The sequence below is a fragment of the Rana temporaria genome, chromosome 6, assembly GCF_905171775.1.
Source record: "Rana temporaria chromosome 6, aRanTem1.1, whole genome shotgun sequence".
In the NCBI taxonomy this organism is placed as follows: Eukaryota; Metazoa; Chordata; class Amphibia; order Anura; family Ranidae; genus Rana; species Rana temporaria.
The window spans coordinates 164,858,206-164,885,269 of NC_053494.1; the positions used below are offsets into that span (position 1 = coordinate 164,858,206).

At 43.5% G+C, this 27,064-nt stretch overlaps 1 protein-coding gene across 1 annotated transcript in view; it reads left to right on the forward strand.

Annotated features, from left to right (window-relative positions):
* The window catches only part of LOC120944438 (dynein heavy chain 11, axonemal-like), a 229,075-nt gene that overhangs the window by 201,012 nt on the left and 999 nt on the right, over positions 1-27,064 (forward strand). The window contains exons 27-28 of the mRNA XM_040358500.1: positions 19,381-19,493; positions 22,745-22,885. Of these exons, the coding sequence (XP_040214434.1) occupies positions 19,381-19,493; positions 22,745-22,885 (254 nt within the window). The remainder of the gene's footprint in view (positions 1-19,380; positions 19,494-22,744; positions 22,886-27,064) is intronic.

The following is a 27,064-nucleotide window of genomic DNA, read 5'->3' on the forward strand; positions in this document are numbered from 1 at the left end:
TGCTGGACACATGTTCGTTAAGCATCATCGCGGTCATGCAATCTCTCACCTCCTGAAAGGGAACAAATCGTTTTTTCCAGGCTTGGGCAATTGTTCTTTTGGCTGACAAAGATAAGTAAGAAGCGAGCTTCCACTGATGGGCCAATAGGCCCGGGATTTGACAATGCAGTAAGACATAATGAAAATATGTGAAAAAGTGATCTTGCGCAAAAGTCCAATAACATGGCTAAAGATACCCTCAATGTCCACTAGGTGGATAAAGAGATAAATAAGGAATAAAGTGCAAATTTGTATAAAATAAAAGTGTCCAAAAATCATTTGATAGGCAATCTTAAATCCCACAAAAGCTGCTGTGCTAATAAAGTGTCCAATAATCCAGAAAAACACACCAGATTCTATATGATCACAGTGGCCCCCATGCAATGCAACGTAATCTTGATGTCCCGAAAATCCGGGCTCTCTAGACTCTCACCTCCAATATAAAAGTAGTTTGCCTCTAAGACCCAGAATAATGAAGACAGTTTTCTTAAATTATGATCATTGGAACACCATTGGCGCTTCTCCCAGTTAATACAGAACCTCTTGCACAGTGACAATCCTCCACCTGGTGAACCTGTCACACTCAGTAGGGAAAAGAGGGAAAAAAGAAGAAAGCCTCCAATGGTGTAGTATAAGGTGAGTAAAATAGAAGTGATTATTAAACATACAGGTGGACCCTTACATAAAAGAGGTAAAAACAAGCAAATAAATGAAAAGCACAGCATTCTCAGCGCCTCCTCGCGTCACTTCCGTGATCTTTCCGCCTCTGGCCACTCCCTACGCGTTTCATCACCCCATGTGACTTTGTCTGGGGACGAATCACTTTATTTTCATTTTGTATTTTTTGTGTACTGTAAACACTAATAGGTTTTGCTGCATTTTTCATCACGTTTATGAGTTTTAGGGGTTCACATTCATTCCTGTAGCGCGAGGGACATTTATATATTTAATGCAGTAAGGCAAACTTGGCTTCTTTTGGTATAGGGAGGTGAAACAAAATAAATAAGAGGCCAAATACACAGGACCAGTAACTAGCTAATCTAGGGCAAGTCCACCATGTATATACTCTACATCACATCTATGGCCACAGCCCCGGAAACAGTGATCACTGAAGGAAGGATTGGCATGGGCAATGCGTGTCAGAACCCAATACAGACGGAAAAGCACCTAATATCACACCTTTCTTTTATGCTAAACTGCACCCAGTTACCTCTTTCAAGGCCAGGCTGCAGTGATTTGGAGGTGCAGAACAATGGGGAAAGGTGACACCCCCCCTTACTGGTAATGACACATGCCCTCCCTCCTTCGTCTGGTAATAACATATGACCCCTCCTTTAGGAACCCCCACTTCAGATAATCAGAGATGACCCTTTCCTTTTGTAAAGACAGATTACTACCCCCCTCCAGGTAATGATTAATGACCCTCCACCAGGTAATGACTTCCCCCTTTCCTCTACCAGGTAATGACAGATGACCCCCCTTCCCTCCACCAGGTAATGACAGATGACCCCACCTCCCCATCAGGTAATAAAAAGTGACTCCCCCTTCCCTCCACCAGGTAATCATAGATTACCCCCCTCCCCCACCAGGTGATGACACATGACCCCCACCTCCCCCAGTTAATGACAAGTGACCCCAACTTCCCCCACCAGGTAATGACAGATGACCCCCCCCTCCCCCACCAGGTGATGACACATTACCCCCTCCTCCCCCCAGGTAATGACAAGTGACCCCCACTTCCCCCCCACCAAGTGATGAAATATACCCCCCCGCTTCCCCACCAGGTAATACAGTAGCACACATCCATACCCATCTCACAGAATAGCACTGTACCTCCACACTTCTGTACCTCCATACCCCAGCACCCCCCTTCCCTGTCCAAAACTCCAGCAAGCCTGTGTACCCCTCAAGACCCCTTTGCACACTACCCTCCACCCCATCTCCTCTTCCACATCTGCACTCCCAGGACATCTCTGTGTCCCTCTCTTTCAGCGTCCTCTGTATCCCTACCCCCTTTTCCTCACATATCTATGCGACCAGTGTATATGACTGAATTCCAAATGTAGCCAGTTGACGATTCGCATAGGATGTAGAATTTTACGCTAAATCAGGCTCTCTTCGATGCAATGTATTGTACCCAGCTGAGCATTCCCTTGTAGGCCATTAGGCTTTCATCTATGCTGATATCTCTTTATGGCACATAGCTCAGTTTGAAATTCTTAAGCATCATTTGAGATTCTTCCCAAATTGCTTTTAGTTTTGGTGCAGGGTGAGTAGTTTCATCAAATTCTTTGTTGTTTTTGAAGTGTAAAAATTGAATAATCAGAGAAAATCTGTACTCTGGCATGACTGTGCCATAGAATGGAGTGGCGAGTAATTTATTATTTGCCCAATACCACTTCTGCAGGGGTTTCCCCACCACTCCCTGAAGTATTATTAGGCCCAGAAATTTCCAAATGTCATCTTTGATCACTGCAGTGGTGTATTTAGGTTTTGTGCTGCCCTAGGCCTGACTAAACTCATGCACCCCCCCATTTCAAATATGACCCACCCTTTCCTGCCAAGGCCACACCCCTTCCTGTCTAAGACCCACCCTATCATCTGTAAACCACACCACTTCCTCTTTAGACTCATTTGGCACCTTTCAGGGGGGTACCTGTTTTTGACAGGGACCCTTCCCCAGATCCGGGATACTGCACTGCCCCTCAGAAGTTTGGCCTCCCTCCTTCTTCCTCCATGGGCTATTCAGAAAGCGCAACACGCTTCGTACATGTGCGGTAGGGAACCGTCCAGTTTCTCTTACCATGAATGACGGTGGCAAAACCCAAGAGCCAATCCGAAAATCGGCTGAGGTATCAACATTGTGGGCTCCCTGGACAGGTAAGTGTCCTAATATTAAAAGTCAGCAGCTACAGTATTAAAAAACATCAATTGCAGCCACTGTGTCATCAAATGCAGCCACTGTGCCCATAAATTGCAGCCACTGTCCCCTATCAAATGCAGCCACCGTGCCCATCAAACGCAGCCACTGTGCCCTATCAAATACCGCCACTGTGCCCATCAAATACTGCCACTGTGCCCATCAAATACCACCACTGTGCCCCATCAAATGCCACCACTGTGCCCCATCAAATGCTGCCACTGTGCCCATCAAAATTTAACACTGTGATCCTCTGCCCGCTCAATCACAGCACCTGACGTTTTAGCCAATCAGGTGACGGGTAACACACCTGCGCTTCCTTTTTTGAAGCCTATTAGAGCCTATGGCTCTAATCAGGTGCTTCAAAACCCCAACATCCCCCCCTCGACGCTGTAATTCAGGCACCCAGTGTCCGAAAAGGGGCTGGACACCTGAATAGGGGCTGGCGGCAGTGGCCATGGATAGATTCATGCAATGCATGAATCTATCCATTATTCATATAGGGGGGGTGGCTGGAGAGAGTGAAAAGTTAAAGTTAATTAATATGCAGATCATGATATTGCAATAAAGTGCTCCATGCATGCTGAAATCAATGCAAAGTCAATAACAGTCCACATGCAGTGAAAGTTCATGTACTGCAAAGTTTGCAGTACATGAACTATAACTAAATGTGGACTGTTTAATGAGTTTGTAGCATGGATCATTTATTAGAATATCATGATCGCTATATTAATCTCCATAATGAGCACTTTTTATGTTATTGACACACTCACATTACAAAAGTATTAGTGATATAATTTATTACATTTTACCTGCTGTCCTGGGGATTTCCTTTGTGCTCCTCTCTCTCTCTCCCCTCCTCCTCCTCATGACGTCACAGCCGTACCCCGCCCCGTGCAGAGGAGAAGATTCAGTGAAGGAAAGCCGTGCGGAGGAGGGAAGGTGGAGCATAGGGCTCCACCTCCGCTAGTCACATTACACGCAGCCAGTCCCCGGACGATTATGGGGGCGCGAGTTGCCCCCCCAGGCCATGCACACCCATATACTGTTAGTTGCTTATATTTTCAAGTGCCGGCGCCGCTACAGCAAGCTGGCCGCTGTGGGCTGCATATGTGCGAGAGGCGGCCGGGGGGGTTTTCTCGTGCAGGGGGCTGTTTTTTTGCCACCCCGCAAAGTGCCGCCCTAGGCCGACAACACATCACTGGGTCACTGGTTCCTACTTTCTGCTTCTTGGAAACTTCGGATGCAGAGTAACTAATTGTTGCTCTTTGTATTGGTTTGTCTCAGTAACTATTTTTTCAATAATATCATTGGTCAGAAAATAATTGTAAGTATGCCAAGGGGTTGTCATATTCAACGTCTACTTTACGCTATAACTTTTGCACAAACCAATCAATATACGCTTATTGCGATTTTTTTGCCAAAAATATGTAGAAGAATATATATCTGCTTAAACTAAGGAAGAAATTACAGTAAAACCTTGGATTGCAAGCATAATTCGTTCCAGAAACATGCTTGTAATCCAAAGCACTTGTATATCAAAGCAAATTTCCCCATAAGAAATATTGCAAACTCAAATAATTCGTTCCACAACCATTTATTCATAGGTCCTTCAGTTTATAGTCCAAATAAAAGGATTATAGCAATGTGATAGGTTGTGTAACCATAAAATGTCCATCCACAAATGGAAGCCTCCACAAGGGGATTAGAAGCAAAATCCAGCAGAAGCATGCAGGGTAAAAAAGAGAAGGGAGGCGCCTCTAAGAACCCTTTTACACTGTACCGCCCATAGCGTCGGCGGTAAAACGCCGCTATGGGCCAATTTGCGGTGCATTTCGGCTGCTAGCGGGGTGCATTTACCCCCCGCTAACAGGCGAGAAAGGGTTCAAGTCGCCCACAATGCACTGCTGAAGCAGTGATTTCAATGGGCAGCAGCGGAGGAGGATCGGTAAACACACCACTTCTTCTCCGCTCCAAAGATGCGGCTAACAGGACTTTTTTTACCGTCCTGCTAGCGCACCACTCCAGTGTGAAAGCCCCTCAGGCTTTTACACTGGAGTGAATGGGGACAGATTTTTAAGGGCTATAGCGCCTGCAATACGCTTCAGTGTGAAAGGGGTCTTAGTGTAGCAATATGTGTCTTAATTGTTGTATCTTCATTAAATGTAACCATATTGCTACACTTAGAGGCGCCTCTCTTCTCTTTTATACTCAGTTGTGACATGATGGTACTTGTATATCAAGACATCGCTTGTATATCAAGTAAAAATGTATTTAAAAATTTTGCTTGTCTTGCAAAACACTCTCAAACCAAGTTACTCTTAAACACTCAAACCAAGCTTTTACTGTAGTTTTTTTTTATTTGGGGATATTTATTATAGCAAAAATTAAAAATTTTTGTTTTTTTCTTAATTTTCGCTCTTTTTTTGTTTATAGCGCAGAGGTGATCAATTAGCACCAAAAGAAAATTATATTTGTGAGGAAAAAGAGACGTCAATTTTGTTTGGGTACATCACCGCACGACCGCACAATTGTCAGTTAAAGCGATGCAGTGCCGTATCGCAAAAAATGGCTCGGTCAGGAAGAGGGTAAATCCTTCTGGGGCTGAAGTGGACAGAATGTATTATTATGGACATTACATCAAGAAGGTTTTAGGGGTTTAATCCAGGCTTGAGATTAGGTCATGCACAATGGTACTGTAGCTTACTTGGATACTTTTCCCTTTAAGTCTGATGCTTTATTTTGTTGGTGTGAACAATCACTTCTTTGCCTTTCTGGTTTGGAATTCCTCAATGCCAGTAAATTTAGCACCTAGATGCATCACAGAAAAACACATTGCATGCAAAATTAAGGTACCCCTATAATTTTGAAAAATTAAGGAGTTGCCAAAACAAATCAAATTCACTGTTCTTGTGTAGGTTTGAAATTGACTGGTTACTATGGTTAGTTTTCTGTTTATCATTAATAAGGTGTAACTGTTTGCTTGCTATTTGTGAAAAGTCACAAGGTGCAGGTGAGGAAGCGGCACTACAAAGCACTGCAGATCTACAGGATCTTATCACTCAGGGTAGACTTTGTACTTCAGCTGCCTAATCTGTGGCTGGAACAATGAGACCCTTGTCAAAGCAATGCTTTTAAGTTTATGTGAAGAATCAATAGGGAGTTATAATGTTTTTACAAGATACACTGGGTTCCAAATTTCCAGCAGGACTGCTTTATGAGATGTGTTTGTGCAATTTATGTATTTGATCAGTGCTACAGATATGAAAGGTTAAAGACTATTTAAACCCAACATTTCATATTACTGATGTGTGCCTGCTGTATTATGTACCTGTATTAAAAATGATTAAAGATAAAAAATGTATTTAAGATAATAAAATAATAGAATTAAAAAACAATAGAATAGAATAAAAAGAATACAACCATTTCCCCAAATTTTAATAGAATTAATTTGAATTGAATAGAAAATAATAGAATAGAATAGAAAATAATATAATAGAATCGACTAGAATAGAAAAAAACTATAGAATAGAAAGAATATAATTAGAGCAATCATAGCTTGTATTTTGTAATTCTCGATATCACATATCCCGATAATTTGTATATTTGTATTACTATTTAAATAAATATTTTTGATCTATACAATTGCCCATCACTGCCTTGGTAGCCCTCTTGTTATCCCCAGGGACACTACATCTTGGTTCCCTTAGCGGGATAACTTTCTCCTTTTATATAGAAAGAATATAACCATCTTCCGAAATTTGAATAAAATACATTTGAAATTGAATAGAAAATAATAGAATAGAAAAAAAAATAATAGGATAGAAAATATATAACAAGATAACCGTTTACCAAAATTCGAATTTCGATTAGAATAAATTAGAATTCAAATAGAATAGAAACTTTCTAGAATATTCTTCAAAATTCTAGAACCGGGGGGAGGCAACAGAGAGCTGCCTGGAAGAGTCATCCAGTCCTAACCTCTAAAAACCCTGACACAGATTCCATGGCTCAGGTTTAGCCCTGAGCCAGACTACAGTTTACCTGCATTAATGCTAGTAGCACACTAGAGTGTGCTATAAAAGCAATAAAAAACATCTTTATACACAATCCTTCACCCACAGTTGATCCAAAGGAAGAAAAAAATAAAGCATGATCTAATTTGCTCCAATGGAGGAAAAAATCCTTACTGATCGCCAAAGAGGCAACCAGATATTTCCTGGATCAACTACTCCTGGTCTCATTACCTATAAATGTTAGTATCCAGTTATATTTTGTGCATTTAGAAAATTTATTTGGATCTTATATAAAAAGCTCTAATGGGCTGGCTAGAAATAGTTCTTCTGGAAGTCTATTCCACAATTTTACAGCTAGAGGCCTTTCAGTGTGTTAAGGTTGCATCTCTTAGTATCATAAAATTGTGCAAAAGTTACCATAAACATAAATGAATTGGATTGACACCAATAATACCACAGTTGTATATTTAGCATACAGTATATACACTATATTACCAAAAGTATTGGGTCGTCTTCCTTTACACGCACATGATCTTTAATGTCATCCCAGTCTTAGTCTGTAGGGTTCAATATTGAGTTGGCCCACCCTTTGCAGCTATAACAGCTTCAACTCTTCTGGCCACAAGGTTTAGTAGTGTGTCTATGGGAATGTTTGACCATTCTTCCAGAAGCGCATTTGTGGGATCAGGCACTGATGTTTGATGAGAAGGCCTGACTCCCAGTCTTCGCTTTAATTCATCCTGATGACAGGGAGCAGAAGATCATTGTTTTGTCGCTAGGCAGAACAGGGAGATGCCTTGTTTACACAGACATCCCACTGTTCTGCAGCTCCATGACATGATCGCGGGACACTGGCGGACATCGAGTCCGCGGGTCCCGCAGGCACGGTCACGGAATTTGCCGACGGCGGCGCACGCTCCCACACGGCTGCCAATTTAAAGGGACCTATATATACATCTATTTGCCTGTCCATGCCATTCTGCCGACCTAAATGTGGTGGTCGGCAAGTGGTTAAAGGATCTGCGGGAAAAGGTAGTTGAACTATATAAAACAGGAAAGGGATATAAAAAGATATCCAAGGAATTGAGAATGCCAATCAGCAGTGTTCAAACACTAATCAAGAAGTGGAAAATGAGGGGTTCTGTTAAAACCACACCAAGGTCAAGTAGACCAATTAAAATTTCAGCCACAACTGCCAGGAAAATTGATCGGGATGCAAAGAAAAACCCACAAATGACTTCAGGTGAAATACAGGACTCAAGATGCAGGTTTCAAGATGCACAATAAGGAGGCACTTGAAGAAAAATGGGGTGCATGGTTGAGTCGCCAAAAGAAAGCCATTACTACACAAATGTCAAAGTATCCCGCTTACATGACACCAAACAGCACAGAGACAAGACCTTCTGGCACAAAGATATTTGGAGTGATGAGACCAAAATTGAGATTTTTGGCTACAGCCATAAACGCTACATTTGGAGAGGAGTCAACAGGGCCTATGATGAAAAGGTACACCATTCCTACTGTGAAACACGGAGGTGGATTGCTGATGTTTTGGGGGTTTGTGAGTTACAAAGGCACAAGAAATTCGGTCAAAATTGATAGCAAGATGAATGCAGTATGTTATCAAAAAATACTGGAGGAACATTTGCAATTATCAGCCAGGAAGCTGTGCATGGGACATTCCAACATGACAATGATCCAAAACACAAGTCGACCCATCATTGGCTACAGCAGAATAAAGTGAAGGTTCTGGAGTGGCCATCTCAGTCTCCTGACCTCAATATAATTGAGCCACTCTGGGGAGATCTCAAACATGCAGTTCATGTAAGACAGCCCAAGAATTTACAGGAATTGGAGGCTTTTTGCCAAGAGGAATGGGCAGCTTTACCATCTGAGAAGATAAAGCGCCTCATCCACAAATACAACAAAAGACTTTAAGCTGTCATTGATGTTAAAAGGGGCAATACACAGTATTAAGAACTGGGGTATGTAAACTTTTGATCAGGGTAATTTGGGTAGTTTCTGTTGCCATTATGATTTAACGCAGTTGCTTGATAATAAATGGCTTAAGCCAAACACTAACCATGAGTGAAAGAAAAGTTTTTGTGTTATCGTTCATATTCTCTGAAAAATGGCCAAGAAATCATAAATTCTGCCAGGGTATGTAAATTTATGAGCACAACTGTATGCCTATTGTCATATATTTACAGCGTTGCTGCTGATGTGTCATCTCTATTGCCAAAAGCCAGCAGTCATGCTGGTACACTTAGTTCCATAGCTTTAACTTGTAAGGTTCTGCTGTTACTTGTTATCCCACAAGACTTGTGGTTTATCCACCTACTGTTGATTCAATGAGCTACATGCCCAGCCCATCCAGATTATCTACCCTTTTACTTAAGCTTGACCCATTCCCTTAGGCATTAGTGGAACAACAGCTATTGTTCCTAGTGCCAGGTCCCCCAGTGATTTCAAAGAAGATTTCTAGTGTCCCTAGTGTTTCCTAGTATAGTTTTGCAGCCAACATGTATGTGTATATGGGTGTATGTGTATATGTATGTATTGTATGTATGTATGTTTATGTATGTTTGTATGTATATTACTTTACTGACCCCTAATCAAGTACAATCAGATCTGGAAGTTTACCTCACCCCCTTTCCCCCACAGCCTTCTGGAACATGTCACAAGTCCCAGGAGACTGCGGCACATTTTGGTTTCCCTTACTCAAGATGGCGGTGCCAGCACCCAGTAGCTTACTGAAGAATTGAGTCAGGTGAGGACACCGATGGATGCCTGGACAAGTATGCCCTAGATGTGATGGGGTCCAGAAGACTTTATTCATATGATATGGATGATTTGGAGATGTCCAAAACTTCACAGATACTGGCGAGATATTGTAACCCTAATATCTTCTACCTACTAGTTTGCATTGCATTTTGAACCAAAACTTTTATGTATGATTACTCCAGTATATCTGAGCAGGCTGTGACCCATGTCATTAGACTACTTTAGATAGAACGTAAGCTAATTGCACAAATATGGTTGTGTCCCCCCCACCTCCATTATAGTGGAGTGGAAAACCCAAGTCAATATTGTCATTGTCCAGGAAAAACAAATTTAATTTATTAGCACAGAAACTGCTTCTGTAAATAAAAATGGAATCCCTGGCTAGCGGTACCTGGCCTGTTTTATTGTATGTAATCATGCTCATTAAGTGTATAGTTGCTTGTAGAACAACTGAACATACCAGTTATCAATACAAGAACTTCTTGTGCCTGCAAAAACGCTGTCTGACAATAGCTGCTGGGACAAATGGTTGTTATCTGTATGTTTACTAGATATGCCATTTGTATTAATGTCACTGTATGACCATTAATGCTGGTTTTTGTATGTTTTTTATCATGCACAGGTTGTGCATTTGTATGAGAAAAAAATTGAAAAGCCTAATATTTCTAAATAATTCTGGCAAAAATCACACATAACCAGGGGCGGACTGACCATTTGGGCACTGCCTGAGGGCCCCATGCCACTAGGGGACCCCATCATGGTTGCCAGCCTCAGTAAAACCAAGGACAGTATGTAAAAATCTGTGGTTTTTTTTACATCTGTCACGGAAATGTCCCTTGCCGACATCCTTTTGGTCTAAAAATCCCAAGATTATAGCTGCCCCGAATCTCCAGTACCTTCTCAGTGTGTGTATGTATACTGTGTGTGTATATTGTGTGTCTGTGTGTGTATACTGTGCGTGCAGGCCCAGACTGGCCATCGGGCAAACCGGGCATTCACCCGGAGGGCCGCGGCCACCGAGGGGGTGCAAGTCCTAGTTGCCAGGCACAAGGCTCTTTCAGCCCGCGCCGCTCATCTAGCCTCTCCGCGGCCGCCCGGGGGACGTAAACACAGAGGGAGGAGGAGCTAGATAAGAAGCCTTCGGCCTCTACACGGTCAGGGGCGTGACTGCGAGGGGGGAGGAGCCAGAGCAAACACCTGCTGCTGACAACTTGAAGCTGGCCCGGATAGCAGAAAATGTGAGTGCAGCCCCCCTCCTGTAATCTGGATAGGAGGAGCAGTGGGGGTGGCTGCATATAAAACAATAATTTTCTCCATCTGCCTTCTGCAGTATCGGAATGCCTGAGGCTGCGAAAGGTAGTGTAAAAGCAGGCATTCCAATACTGCAGCAGAAAGATGGAGAGAATGATTGTTCTATATGCAGCCGCCCCCACTGCTCCTCCTACACCACCCATACTCTTTGCCTCCCTGTGATCTCCACCTCCCTTCAGTGATCTCTGCCACCTCCCTCCAGTGATCTCTGCCACCCCCCCAGTGCTCTCCGCCACCCCCAGTGCTCTCTGCCACCCCCCCAGTGCTCTCTGCAACCCCCCAGTGCTCTCCGCCACCCCCCATGCTCTCCACCGCCTTCCCTGTGCTCTCCACCTCCCCCCATGCTCTCCGCCGCCCTCCCTGTGCTCTCCACCTTCCCCCATGCCCTCCACCACCCTCCCTGTGCTCTCCACCTCCCTCCATGCTCTCTGCCAGAGGTGCCGGTTAGCATGTCCTGGGCTGCTCAATCCAAAATGCCCGGGCCCCATAATCTCCTATTGCCTGAGGGCCTCATGAGTTGTCAGTCCGCCCCTGCACATAACATAACAAAACTGGAGTTATGCTTTAAGCTGGCCACACACAAGTAAGATTTGCCTTGGATTTGATGTGTTAGATGGGGAAATCAACCAATAACTAACTATATAGTAGCAGTTCCTGTTCTGGTCGGATATTCTAGACACAAAGCATAAACCATTGTAATATCAAGCCGTGATCTTCTTTACACTCTGACTTGTGACTCCCAGCGATGTCTACATTTCTTGGTATTTTTTAAGAGCCTTTCTTAGAATATGCAACACTGTGACATTTCCATTCCATTAACAAGCACTCTTTCTTTGACACAGCTTCAGAGTTCAATGGCATGCAATATGTAATGAAGCATTGATTTTCAGAGATGATATGCTGTTTTCATTTGTAAGAAAAAGGCTCCTAACTACTCTTAACATAATAAATCTTCATTATTCTGACTTTTTGTTTATCTATGGGAGGCTTGGTAATTGCCTTCACTTAGAAGAGATGCCAGGCCTTAATACCAATGGAACAATGGCAAAACTTGGTCATTTCATGTCCATCGTGCCTTTTTATGAAGCAATAAAAGTCTGCCCTTCAGTGATTGGCATTTCTTGTTGTTCTTTTGTGCACTGATGGAGTTTATGCTCTCTGGAAGAGTCTAATATGAAGGTCTATTAGGAGGGGAGCTGATAGGCCAGTACAACTGGCCCTGTTGTACCAGGCCCGGCCATCAGGTGGGCCTGGGCAACCTAAACAGAGAATGAATGCATGCATGCAAAAAAAAAAAAAAAAATCCTCCAGTCATGACCGAACATCAAGCCACCAACTTTTTATGTTCTTGTGGGTGATAGAGAGGGACGGTTTCTTCTATTTCGGATAGGCTTATGCTGGTTCAAGTCCCGGCCGGTGTCCTGCATATTGCCTTCCCTGGCGCCGCGGAGTGATTCCTCTTTCTCCGCTCTTGGCGCTCTGCTCTGTTCTCCACTGCCTTAGAGAAGAAGCAATAAGGCAAACGGCAAAGCGATGACAAATTGACTGAAATTGCTTGTGACACTGATTGACACTCCAGCCCAGGCAGCAGCAGGATGAGAGAGCAAGTGACTCCTGGGGCCCAGTTAACACAGGTGAGTGCTTGCTTGGTGGGGGGGGGGGGGGGGTGAGTCAAGATCTACTACTACTACTACTACAGCAGCATCTATACATTATGGCATTGTCAGTGCCTCCCATGCCGTAATGTGCTGCAGACAGTGCCACCCATGCTGCCAATGCCATAACGCATTTGCTGCCTGCAGAGACAGTGTCACCCATGCTGCCAATGACATTATGCCATTGGCAGCATGGGTGGCACTGTCTTCAGTACATTATGGCATTGGTGGCACTGTCTGCAGTGGTAAATATCACTTGAGGCCCGGTTGACACTGGTGCGATGCCAGACATTGCATGTAATTTGCACCGCAAACCTGTTTACATCACATGCGATGTCTGTGCGATGCAATTTCAGCCTTAGAAATTGTATGGCTGAAATCACATCTCATGCGCACCAAAATGGTGCAGGACCTATGCGATCTGATTTAACAAATAAAATTGTGGCGCTGCAAAATAAATGACACAGGGGTAGGATAAAGTCCGCTGAATAGAAGGTGAATCCTTGTTACAAAAATAAACAAAAACATGTATATATATATATTAAAACCAAAAAATAAATATATATTATTAAAAAATGAGAATGAAAGAATATAAAAAAATATAAAAATTAAGCAAATTAATTAAAATAAAAAAATAAAAATAAAAATAAAAATATATATGGTGAAACCTGGGATTGGGTGGTGATGCAGTGGATCATGAGGGAAGGAACACTGTTCTGTGTAGAGTTGATTGTCCCAAAAACGTTGTCCTAGGGCAAGCCTTTCAAAGCAGGGGAGACCAGAGCAGGGACTCCAAACATGTGTACAAAGAAGAAAACAAAAAGGCGCCTCCAGGTTAAAACGTTGGTAAAGCTTTTAATACACAAATAGCAGTGTGAACTTACATTTTAAAATCTTAAAATCCGGTGAGGAAATAGTTGAATCAGATGCTGGGAGAGGAGGATGAGAGGGACGTCTATCCGGGCTGGTTGTTTGTGCTGGTAGTTTCTCCGGGGACACTCCTATACCTGTCGGATCTTATGCTGTAAAACAGCCGGTCCGGGAGGGTAGTGGAAAACGAGGCCCGGAGCGCAGCGTAGACCACGGTACAGCATAAGATCCGACAGGTATAGGAGTGTCCCCGGAGAAACTACCAGCACAAACAACCAGCCCGGATAGACGTCCCTCTCATCCTCCTCTCCCAGCATCTGATTCAACTATTTCCTCACCGGATTTTAAGATTTTAAAATGTAAGTTCACACTGCTATTTGTGTATTAAAAGCTTTACCAACGTTTTAACCTGGAGGCGCCTTTTTGTTTTCTTCTATGCGATCTGATTGCTGAACCATTTTACAGTTCGCACTGTGATCTGCGAACCAATCTAGGGGTGTTGGTAACTTTACATTGACACCCCCAGCAGTTTGCAGATCTCAGTGTGAACCACTGTGCGATTCAGGTGCGATGCGGTAACCCGCACTGGATTCACAGGGTTCTCGCATCGCACTAGTGTGAACCGACACTAAAGACAAACCTGCACTTTGTTTCAAGGCGGGGTCTAGGGAGGGGCTAGGGGTGGGGCTGAAGGGGGCCCAGTCGGGTAGACTGTATGGGAGCCCAAGATTTTTATCAGTGGCCCTGGTCTATTAGTATAAATAGGAATCCAATTTATTTAGGATTCACATAAACATATGTATTACTTAACTACTTTCACCTAGCAGTAATCAAGCCTAGGACAGTCAATCATAATATGTAGGTTCGAAACCGATGCTCATGGGTCAAATGATCTGAGAATTCTAGTGATGAAAGCTCCTTACTTGACAACCTTGTTCAGCCCCTGGACCAGTGGTTCTCAACTCCTGTCCTCAGGACCCACTAACAGGCCAGATTTTAGGTATTACCTTGGGTAGATGCAGAATAGAATACTGCAATCACTGAGCAGCAAATTATATCACATGTGATGTATTTCAGTTAACTTGCAAATCTGGCCTGTTAGAGAACCACTGTCCTAGACACGTGTTTCTCAACTCCAGTCCTCAAGGCACCCTAAAAGGTCATGTTTTCAGGCTTTCCATTTTTTTGCACAGGTGATTTGATCAGTTTCGCTGCCTTAGTAATTACCACAGCCGTTTCATCTGAGGGAAATCTTGAAAATATGACCTGTTGGGGCGCCTTGAGGACTGGCATTGAGAAACACTGATCTAGACTATAAAATCTAAAGCTGGCCTTTTTAACAGTCGAGCATCTGATCAAAAATAAATAAATTGATTCTCCCATCCACACATTCAAGGTGGATTAAGGAAACCTCCCCACTGCGCCATGGTATGCTGACAGTGGGATTCCTTTGCTGCATGTTCTGATAGAACACAAATTTTCCAACTGCCCCAGTGGAGAGAAGTTGCTAACTAGGTCAGCTCCTCTTGAACAGGAACAGCCATAGATGGATCGAAATTCAACCAGGTCCCTGCGGAATTTCAATCCATCTATGGCCAGCTTTACATTTCATGTTGTAGGAGCAGATCTCCCTCAAAAAAGACCCTAACCCAGTCACTAAAATCCCATATAAGCTTTACCATGTTGGTGTAATTTCAGCAGTTTTCAATCTATCTAATAATTTGTATGCTTTTTTTTCTCCAATGTATCTATTGTCAATGGTTGTCACTAGGGTTGTCCCGATAACGATACTAGTATCGGTATCGGGACCAATACCGAGCATTTGTGCTCGCACAAATGCTCCCGATGCCTAACCCGATACTTGGTCTGCGGTGAGCGGAGAGGGCTAGCGCCGTCAGTAGACAGATCGGGCCGCCTCAGTGGGCGGAGCAGGCGGGCGGACAGATTCAGTAGGCGGGGAGGGCAGGCGGCATCAGTAGGCTGAAGGGGGCTTAGTGGGCGGACGGCCTCAGTGGGCACAGCAGTCGCCGTCATCTTGGCACACCCTGCACTTGGCCACAGTAAGCCAGCAGCTGACATCTTGTTACTCCCAGCCCATGTAGTTCGGGCTGGGTGTAACAAGATGTCTGCTGATACTTACTGATGCTGAGTGCAGGCTGTACCAAGATGGGCGCTGCAGCATAGCATTTCCTCATGTCATTTATTGCTGCATTTCAGTGCCTGCCCAGCCACCTGTCAGTGCCATCAGTGGCCATAAGTGCCGCCTATCGGTGCCAGCCACCTGTCAGTGCCATCAGTTCCCATAACTGCCGCCTATCAGTGCCAGCCACCTGTCAGTGCCATCAGTGCCCATAACTGCCGCCTATCAGTGCCAGCCGCCTGTCAGTGCCATCAGTGCCTATAACTACCGCCTATCAGTGCCACCTGTCAGTGCCGCCCATCAGTGCCAGTGCCCATAGGTGCCACCTATCAGTGCCCATCAGTCAGTGCCATCAGTCAGTGCAATCTATCAGTGCCACCTATCAGTGCCCATCAGTCAAACTATCACATGGCATTAAAAAAAAAGTATCGGTATCGGCGAGTACATGAAAAAAAGTATCGGTACTTGTACTCGGTCCTAAAACTCACAGTGGGTGAGTGAAGGAAACTCTGAGATCTCTCCACAGTCTTTTACAGAGTAATTAAGCTGAAGGATACTTAAAGTGGACCTTCAGTCATTTTTTTAAACTTTCCATCTATTAAATCTTCTCCCCTTGTTGTTTTACCTTTGGATAGTAAAACATTTTTTCTGCCAGTAAATACCTTATACAGCCCACTTCCTGTTTCTTGTCTGGTAAAAAGCCTAGGCTTATGACATCATGCACAGATCTCTCTCTCACTCTCGAGTCATGAGAGGGCCAATAAAAGCTGCAGAGCTGGGGGGGTGCCTCGGTGTGTCTGTGTAAATCCAGGAAGTGAACAGGCAGCAGCTTCAGCTGCCCACAGTTAAAATTATTGCAGCCAGACTCAGTGGAGGGAGATTTCTGCAGCATATTTGGCAAGTACATAATCACAGTCTATATAAAATAACATGCAGAGTGGTTGGAGGGAAGAAGCTTCAGAATGGCAAAGATGTTTTTATTACAAATTATGTGATCAGACTGTAGTTCCTCTTTAATCCTGCCCAAATTGTACTAAAAAACTGTTTTGGTGATCCTAAGGGCCAGTTCACGCTGGAATCGCACAGGAACATATGCTGCAGTTCTGTGTGATGTGTTTTTCAGCCCATTCATTTGAATAGGGTAAAATCGCACTTGATGGCACCAAAAGTAGTGCATGCACAAAACACAGTGGGGGACATTTACTACAACTGCGTGGTGCGAAATCTGGTGCAGCTATGCATAGAAAGTAACCAATCAGCTTTAGCCCTGGTTCTCACTGGTGCAATTTGACATGTCAAATCAGCGGCATTTGCTGGCAATGGCACCAGTCTAGAGGTATTTTTAAACAATGTATGGGTGACAAATGCAATTCAGATTTTATTCTGACTGAATTTTTCATTACTCATTTTTTTGGGGGTACTTACATTTACGTAAGTTTTAGGGGTGCAACGGATCAAAAAACTCACGGATCGGATCGATCCTCAGATCAGCAGTCACGGATCGGATCATTTTCGGATCAGCAAAAAAAATAAAAAAAGTCCGTTTTTATCGGTCCAAAAAAAAAAAATTATATATATATATATGTATGTATGTATGTATGTATGTATATATATATATATATATATATAACATATTATAGTTATTGTCAGAACTGGGGGGGAAATAACATGCAGTAGTAAATAATCTTGTTAAAAGTACAATCTTGATGTTTTTACAGCAAGTCCTGTCCAAACAGCCTCACTTGCTTCCTCTTTAATCCACCTCTGTTAATTGCTACTGTGCTCTCCCCCCCCCTCCTCTCACACCAGTGCTTCACTGACATTCCCTCTCCAAGTCTGCTTGTCAGAGCCCAGTGCACAGCGTGACACGCCTCCCCGGGGAGGCGTGTCACGCTGGGCTCTGGCAAGCAGACTGGGTGGAGCAAGATGGCCGCCGCTCCGGAGCTAGGCCGAAGCCGGGGACTTTCCTAGGCCTAGGCTCTGGAGCGCTCCGCGGATCGCGGGGTGTGCCGATCCGAACGGGGTGACCCGTTCGGATCACGGATCGGTGACAATCCGTTGCACCCCTAGTAAGTTTGCAGTGATGACATATACAAAAGTATACCTGGACCTTTGCCTACTTTATAAATGCACCTTGTGCTGAAAACTAAATAGGTTTTATGTTGCAATTCCTAAAACTGCACCTAGGACCCAGGCATAAGTGGGTTCTGTTCTGCTAAGTGTATAACCAAATCTATGTCTCAATTTGTTTTGCACTTCTGTGACCCGTTTTTAGTGGTCTGAAATCCGCTCTCCACTGACGTCACTGCCATCAGTTGGAGCAGCATGTCATCACAACTTCAAAAGGAAAGACGCTGACTGACAGCGGGGGACAGATGCAGCATCGGTCTGATGCTCCATCCACTGAGGTAAGTATCTTAAAGGGGTTGTAAAGATAAATGTTTTTTCACCTTAATGCATCCTATGCATTAAGGTGAAAAAACATCCAACGGTAACGCCCCCCCCCCCCCGAACCCCCGTTTTACTTTACCTCAGCCTTTGAAAATCCCGCGCACGTCCCCGCGATCCTCTTCGGTTCCCAGCCTGGCCGTTGATTGGATAGGCTGGACAAATTGTTAGCAGCGCAGCCATTGGCTGGCGCTGCTGTCAATCACATCCGATGACACGGCGCGCCTGGGGGCGGAGCCGAGTGATACAGTCGGCAGGTATGCCCGCTGCTGTATCACGGGAGCGTGCCCGCAAAAGCTTTCCACCATGCAAGCTCGCTCGCATGAAGGTGGAAAGCTCTTGCAAGGAGGAGCCGAGACAGCCGCCGAGGGACCCCAGAAGACAGGAATCGGGGACACTCTGTGCAAAACGAGCTGCACAGTGAAGGTAAGTATAACATGTTTGTTATTTTACAAAAAAATAAATGTTTTACTTTAGTGTTCCTTTAAGTCTCTTTTAATTGGCTCCTGCCTAAATTGTCCCTAGTATGTATGAATGAATGTGAGCTAGGGACCTTTGATTGTAAGCTCCTTGAGAGCAGGGATTGATTTGAATGTATAATATATGTAATATTGTCAAAAGTATTGGGACACCTACCTTTACACGCACATGAACTTTAATGACATCCCAGTCTTAGTCTGTAGGGTTCATTACTGAGTTGGCCCACCCTTTGCAGCTATAACAGCTTCAACTCTTCTGGGAAGGCTGTCCAGAAGGTTTAGGAGTGTGTCTTTTGAAATGTTTGACTATTCTTCCAGAAGCGCTTTTTTGAGGTCAGGCACTGATGTTGGACGTGAAGGCCTGGCTTTCAGTCTCCACTGTAATTCATCCCAAAGGTGTCCCAAAACTTTTGACAATATTGTGTATGTGTAAAGTGCTGCATAAATTGACAATGCTTTATAAGTGCCATAAATAAAATATTTACTAGATTTCTAACACATGCACAGTTATGTCATTGCCACTAATGAATGCTATCCTGCGTTTGCGTTCTGTAAATACTGAAAACGAACCCCAGATAATTGTAAACTTTTAAACAGTATTTTAATGCAAGAAAGCAAAATTATATATATATATATATATATATATATATATATATATATATTACACACACTATCCTTACCACATTCAACTGATTGTTTCCTTTCTCTCACTCTCTAGGTATAGCGATCTGCTTTTGCGTTGCCGGGAACTTGACTCCTGGACTCAAGATCTCTGTCTCCCAAGTGTTGTCTGGATATCAGGCTTCTTCAACCCCCAGTCCTTCCTCACAGGTAGGGAGCACATCACAACTCATTAGTAATTTACTGCTACAGTAATTTTTATAATTACTGCCAGGAGGCCTCATTAAATTTGATCTAATGAATAAATATTGTATTTTTCAACATGATTACTAGAACAGCTTAAACTGTGCGCCATAAACAATTATTTCCCTACACGTTTATCATACTTGAATGCAAGTTTGCCATTTTAGAATATATTTATCAAGTGATGGATACATATTTTATTATACTCCAGGATATTAGATATGACAATTAAGGGGATGGAACAGAGCTGAACTTCTGTAATAATGAAATTTTATGCACAAGTGGTTTTGTTTTTAAGACAAATAAAATACTGAATACATTTTTTAACAAAATCTACTTTAAAAGAACAACTCCATAAAATTGTAAAAATCGAATTTATGTCCAAAATATACCTTCAGTAAAGGTGTAAAAAAGGCATATTGCTAGACAAATACAAGAGTATTTTCAATATACACTACATTGTACTAAAAACAACACTGACATTACATTTTAGTGAGTTTCACATGAGAGCTTTAAAATAAAATGTGACTGATAAACGGCAATAGATAAAGGGAAAGGGGTTGTAAAGGTAATTTGTTTTCCTAAATAGCTTCCTTTACCTTAGTGCAGTCCTCCTTCACTTACCTCATCCTTCCATTTTGCTTTTAAATGTCCTTATTTCTTATGAGAAATCCTCACTTCCTGTTCTTCTGTCTGTAACTCCACACAGTAATGCAAGGCTTTCTCCCTGGTGTGGAGTGTCGTGCTCGCCCCTCCCTTGGACTACAGGAGAGTCAGGATGCTCTCTACGTTGCAGATAGAGAAAGGAGCTGTGTGTTAGTGGGCGTCCTGACTCTCCTTAACATTGTTAATTTGGCAGAGTGTGCAGGAGCTGAGCAATCAGATAACAGCCTATATGGATAGAGCTGTAATATTGAAAACAAGAGAAGTATGTCCTAGGTTCTGTAAAGCTGACCATACACTATACAATCTCCTTTAGATCTACCATCAACTATGTAGTGCAAAGGCCTGCCTAATTGGATACAGAGTGATTGGATAGATGGCATGTCCTCCTATCATATAGTTTTGGTAAATCTAAAAGAGATTTTACAGAGATTGTACAGTATATGGCTACCTTTATACACCTAAAATTAACTAGTTGTGCTTTCGGTGCCATTAATTCTTAATGACATAAACACAGAAGCAAACACATTTTGCCAAGTGAAAAATAGAGCTAAAAATGCAGCAAAATGAACAGTAAAAAGCATGCACTTTGTTTGCTTTCTGTTTTGTATGGCTGTAAAATATGCAAGCACGAACCTCTGATCAATAAAAATTGTTATTGAGAAAAAAGCATGCAACACGCTAAAATGTCCCATGAACTACTAACCTGTAGCGCAAAGCCCATTGAAATCAACAAGCTGCCCTATGCGTATCATGAGAAAAAACGAGCCAAAAAACGTGCACTCCCACTATGCTCAGTGTGAATGGGGCCTGAAAGTGAAATTGGAGTGTTTTACACAAGAACAGTGAGGCTCCATTCACATCTGAAAACCACACAGCACTTTGATTTGCGTTTCAGAAAAAAGAATGGTAAAAAATGCACCACTCTACAAAAAAGTTCTGGAGCTTCTTTGGGGCGATTCTTGAGCGTAGAGTAGCCCATTGAAGTGAATGGGCTGTACTATGTGTGATGAGCGAAATCGCTCAAAAACACCCAAAAAAAAGCCACATGCAGGAATGTGAGGTCCCGCTATGCAGAGATGTGAACGGGGCTTGACAGCCGACTGCCTCAATCCACTCTCGCCTATGTACTTGTATAAAGCTGCCCATACACTATACAATCGGATTGTACAATTTCATTTAGATCTACCTTCAACTATGTAATGCAGGAGCCTGCCTGATTGTACAATTCCTGTACAATTTCCTTTAGGTTTACCAGAACTATGCAATTGGAGGACCCATCTATCTATCCGCTCACTCTGTATCCAATCAGGCCTGCCCTTGCACTACAGTTGATGGTAGATCTAAAGGAAATTGTACAGTCAGATTGTATAGTATTAGACCAGCCTTATATAACTTGGGTACAACCAGCCTCCCAGATTTTACATGCCACTATTGTTAGCGACTAGCAATAATCACTGTGCTCTCCCAGAGGAGTTGGCCCACCCTTTGCAGCCATAACATCTTCAACTCTTCTAGGAAGGCTGTCCACAAGGTTTAGGAGTGTGTCTATGGGAATTTTGACCATTCATCCAGAAGCGCATTTGTGATGTCAGGCACTGATGTTGGACGAGAAGGCCTGGCTCGCAATCTCCACTCTAATTCATCCCAAAGATGCTCTATCGGGTTGAGGTCAGGACTCTGTGCAGGCCAGTCAAGTTCCTCTACCCCAAACTCGCTACTCCATGTCTCTATGGACCTTGCTTTGTGCACTGGTCCAAATCATTTGGTGGAGGGGGAATTATGATGTGGGGTTGTTTTTCAGGGCTTGGCCCCTTAGTACCAGTGAAGGACATCTTAAGGAGTCAGCATACCAAGACATTTTGGACAATTTCATGCTCCCAACTTTATGGAAACAGTTTGGGGATGGCCCCTTCCTGTTCCAACATGACTGCGCACCAATGCACGAAGCAAGGTCCATAAAGAAATGGAGTCCTGACCTCAACCAGATAGAACACCTTTGGGATGAATTAGAGCGGAGACTGTGAGACAGAACTTCTCATCCACATCAGTGCCTGACCTCATAAATGCTCTTCTGGAAGAATTGGTCAAACATTCCCATAGACACTCCTAAACCTTGTGAAGAGCCTTCCCATAAGTGTTGAAGCTGTTATAGCTGCAAAGGGTGGAATGCCAAAAAAGTTAATGTGTGTGTAAAGGCCGGTGTCCCAATACTTTTGACAATAAAGTGTGTGTGAGTGTGTGTGTGTGTGTGTAAAAAATCTATCTAAAATAATTGAATAAGTGCTTAAAAGAAATCAAAAGATTGCTTTAGTTAGGCTGCCTTAGTTACATTTAGGTTGCATAATGACTTGTAAGAAGCCTGCTGGAAATGAGCTTGTTTACTACTATACTGCTATATTTCACTCGTGCCATTTATCCAACTAGGAAACATACATTTATGTGAATGTCATATCTTCCAAAGTGGTGTTTAGCTGTGTGGTTACAGATGCTGAGTGATTGTATAAAGAACCAAATTGAGGATGATGTTATTCAACTAAAGACAATTCTTGCAGCTGTCATGCAAAGTTTAGCTCGGAAAAATGAATGGCCCCTGGATAAGATGCATCTTACGGTGGATGTAATGAAGAAATACAAGGAGGAATTCTCCCAGCCTGCTAGAGAAGGAGCGTACATACATGGACTGTACTTGGAAGGTAGGTGCAAGGAACTCCCATTTGCTGTGCTACTGTTCCAGTTTGGTCACTACAAGGCTTAGGGTAATTAAAGTTCATTTACATCATTAAGACCCCTTTCACACTGGGGCGTATTTCAGGCGCTTTAGCTGCATCTGCAATCCCAATGTGAAAGCCCGGGTGCTTTCACAATAAAGCCCCTGAAAAACGCCCCAGTGTGTAAGGGGTCTTAGCGTTAAAAAAAAAGTGCTTGAAAGAAGCTGCATCTGCAATCCCAATGTGAAAGCCCGAGTGCTTTCACACTGAGGTGCTGCGCTGGCAGGGAGTCAAAAAAGTCCTGCAAGCAGCTTCTTTGCAGCGCTTTAGGAGCGTTAAATACACCGCTCCTAAAGCCCCCTTCCCATTGAGGGAGCTTTTATCAACGCCAAAGCGCCTGAAAAACGCCCCAGTATGAAAGGCGTCTTAGCGGAGCTTTACCAATGTTTTTCGGGCGCTGGCAGTGTGAAAGGGCTCTGAAAGCACTCAGGCTTTCACATTGGGATAGCAGATGAGGCTTCTTTCAGGTGCTTTACAGGCTTTTTTTAACACCAAAGCTCCCGAAAAACGCCCCAGTGTGAAAGAGCCCTAAAAGGGATTTCAAAGCCACTCAACAAAGCCTCAGGTTGAGGATGGATATCTGCCTTGCTCCTGAGCTATTATCTCTAAGATCAGGTTTATATTGAGGCAGGGCACAGGGCGCCTGAACACCTAAGGCCGGCCCTGGTTGCAGTTAATGCTTTGTCACATTTTTAGTCTTTGAACATGTGTTTTGCTTTTTTGTTAAGGCAAATATGAAAAGTATGACAGTTCTGTTCATGGAGTGCGACTTTAATGCACCCTTACTCTCTGGCATTCAAGTAGCATCAAAGGGACAAGTGGACGGTCAGGAGGTCAAAGGTCAGAAGAAAGTTTAGAAGTCAGAAGAGAATTATTATTTTTTTCAGAAAAAAGTTTATATTTTGAAAACAGACATAGGTACAGTAGTTTAGTGCCATTAAGCACCCAAAATAGATACAAGAAATACAACTCCCAATCACACAGTCAAATGTACTGAGGCGATTTAGTTCGCATGTGTTGTGCTATATAAGTTTTTCAATCACTCACTCAAAATATACAGTCAGTATAATATATAGACACTAGGGCTGCGCATCTTCACCGGTCTCACGATTCGATTACGATTATCAAGTCCACGATTCGATTCGGCGAGGCATCACGATTGCAGCGCAAGTATGCATGGCTCTCCCCCCAAAATGCTACAGGAGATGATCAGAGACTGCGGACATAATACAGGAGATGATCAGAGACTGCGGACATAGTACAGGAGATGATCAGAGACGGCGGACATAGTACAGGAGATGATCAGAGACTGCAGACATAGTACAGGAGATGATCAGAGACTGCAGACATAGTACAGGAGATGATCAGAGACGGCGGACATAGTACAGGAGATGATCAGAGACGGCGGACATAGTACAGGAGATGATCAGAGACGGCGGACATAGTACAGGAGATGATCAGAGACTGCGGACATAGTACAGGAGATGGTCTATATTTCTCCTCTATACAGCCTCTGTGATAATAAATGCAGTTATAATTCATTAAGTGGCCACTGCTGTAATGTGCTTTTTAAAACATATGCAGAATCATACCTCATGTCTCCGTGTGTGTATATTACTGTATTCTATTCCCCTCATGCGACTCCATGCTCGGACCTGCCTCTCTCTCCTCTCATCTCATCTCTCCTGATGTCCGTTCTCAGCCCCGCCCATCGTCTTTAGCTAAAGTAACAGATCACAAGAGAGGTGGGCGGGGCTGACATCAGAAGAGACTTTGAGACGAGGGATGCGAGAGGACAGAGGAAGAGAGAGGCGGGCCGGACCATGGAGTCACATGATCGCATGTACAGTTACTACACACGGAGCTATGAATCTGCATATATTTAAAAAAAAGCACACACAGCGGTGGCCTTACAACGCGCATTTATTAAAAAAAAAAAACATTTTAAAAGACCTGCTCGGAGCGATCTCCCGGGAGGGGCGGGGCAAGTCGGGATGACGTCACCCGACATCGATTATTGGGGTCGCATGCATCGATGCCACATGGGGGGGCCCCGAATCGCGATGCATCGATTATATTCAACACCCCTAATAGATACCTCAAACGAATCCACCAAAACATATAGATAATCCTTGGCTTCACCTTGAAAGACCCTGTAGGAATCAAATCTGAACCAGAGGTGTCCAGCCAAGGAGCCCATAGCTTCATAATTTGCCAGGGCAGCCCCTGTGTTGATATATGTATTTTTCCAAATGCAGCGATTCACCAAGAGAGCATACCCATTCCTGCAAGGAGGGGGAGCTACAGATTTCCAATGTATCAAGAGCAATTTTTGTGCTACTAGATTTGGCCTCTCGTGCAAAATCTCTGGGTTCTACATCTCCCAAAACATTCAATAGGCAGCATTTCGGGTCTAGCGATATGTTAGCCTGGAACACTGAATTAGCCATGTTATAATCACCCCCTTCCAGTAGAGATGGAGTTTTGGACAGCGCCAAAGTAGATGCACGAGATCTCCATGATCATGCTGACATTTGGGGCAACAGGGATCTGACTGAACTCCCATTCTGTGCAGGCGCAACAAAGTATAATGAACCCTGAGTAGAATATAAAATTGTAAAAATATAAAGTGTAGCGCCAATGACTCAGCTCTACTCGGCATGCCCCAAATGGAGTAAGACACTCCTGAAAGGAATGAAAAAACAACGTGTATCCACACAGTGATAGTGGGATAGTGTATAGTATCACAAATGTGAGATATCAATCACAAATATAAAAATGAGAATATTAAATAAACCTGTAAATTGAACAAAGTGCAATACACAAATTCAACCCAACACCATATTGTACATAAATCAATCTGTGTTGTTATGTGTCCATAGAGATCAATCCGGCAATCAAAAAGGTGTTTGATAGCAAAAAGAGGAGGTAGCAACTCTCCCAATTTGGCATATGAACCAGACACCCAGCATCAACATAAATTAATATGTGGAAGAATCTCTATATTCCTCTGCAACAGTCTGCATAGAAACAAAAGATGTAAAGTCCGTCCCCCTATCAGTGGTGATATACAAGTATAAACTCTTTCCACTCGTATGGACTTGAAGAGATGAATATCTTCAGCAACTCATTCCAATCACTTTAGGGAAGGTAGTAAATGGATACTCTTACCAGATTCCAATGACCCACTGCTCATCATACGATGGGTGGGTCTCCAATGCTTGTATGGGCCGATTGCCCTCTCTGGTTATCCTTGCGGTGGTATCCTTCCAAGACTATTTCAAAGCCTATGTGACATCAGGACGGTTGCTGGTGGGAGATTATCACATTTGTGATACTATACACTATCCCACTATCACTGTGTGGATACACGTTGTTTTTTCATTCAGCTCTATAGACTGGTATTCCCTGAAATTGCGGCAAAAACGCAGGCACGAAATCGTGGTAAAATCACACGATTTTGAATTCGCAGCAGTGCGAACCTAGCCTTAGAGAACAGGTAGTGACCGCCGTTTTACCAGAGCTTTTAGAGGGTTTTTCTTAAAGTGGTTGTAAACCCTTACATACCACTTTCACCTACAGGTAAGCCTAGATTAAGGCTTACCTATAGGTGCTGGAATTATCTCCTAAACCTACACGGTTTAGGAGATATTTACAAATCGCCGTATAGAGATTTCTTATGCGCATGTGTCGGAGTTAGAAAGGGCACGCTACGCTGTGCAGTTCCTAGCTCGGGTCATGCCATGATTGGCGGCTCCTGTGCGCATGCGTGGGAGTGACATCATGCAACTCCAGTCAGTCACAGAGCCAGAGTTCACGGTCCCGGACGGAAGAGGGGTAAAGAATAGACGCTGGCAGCGAGGAAGACAGGGACATTGCGGGCTTCTCCTGCAAGGAAGTGTCACATAAGGGGCTACTATGTGATGCATAATAGCCCATTATGCTTTACCTTTGCGGGGAAACAAAGAGAAAGTAAAACCCCTCAGGGTTTACTTCAAGGTATTTTGTCAAAAGCATTGAGTAACATTGTGGACAAAAAAAAATCCTTGGGAGAACTCAGTATTAACGATCAGGTTAAAGCATGGGTGCTCAACCAGTGGCCCT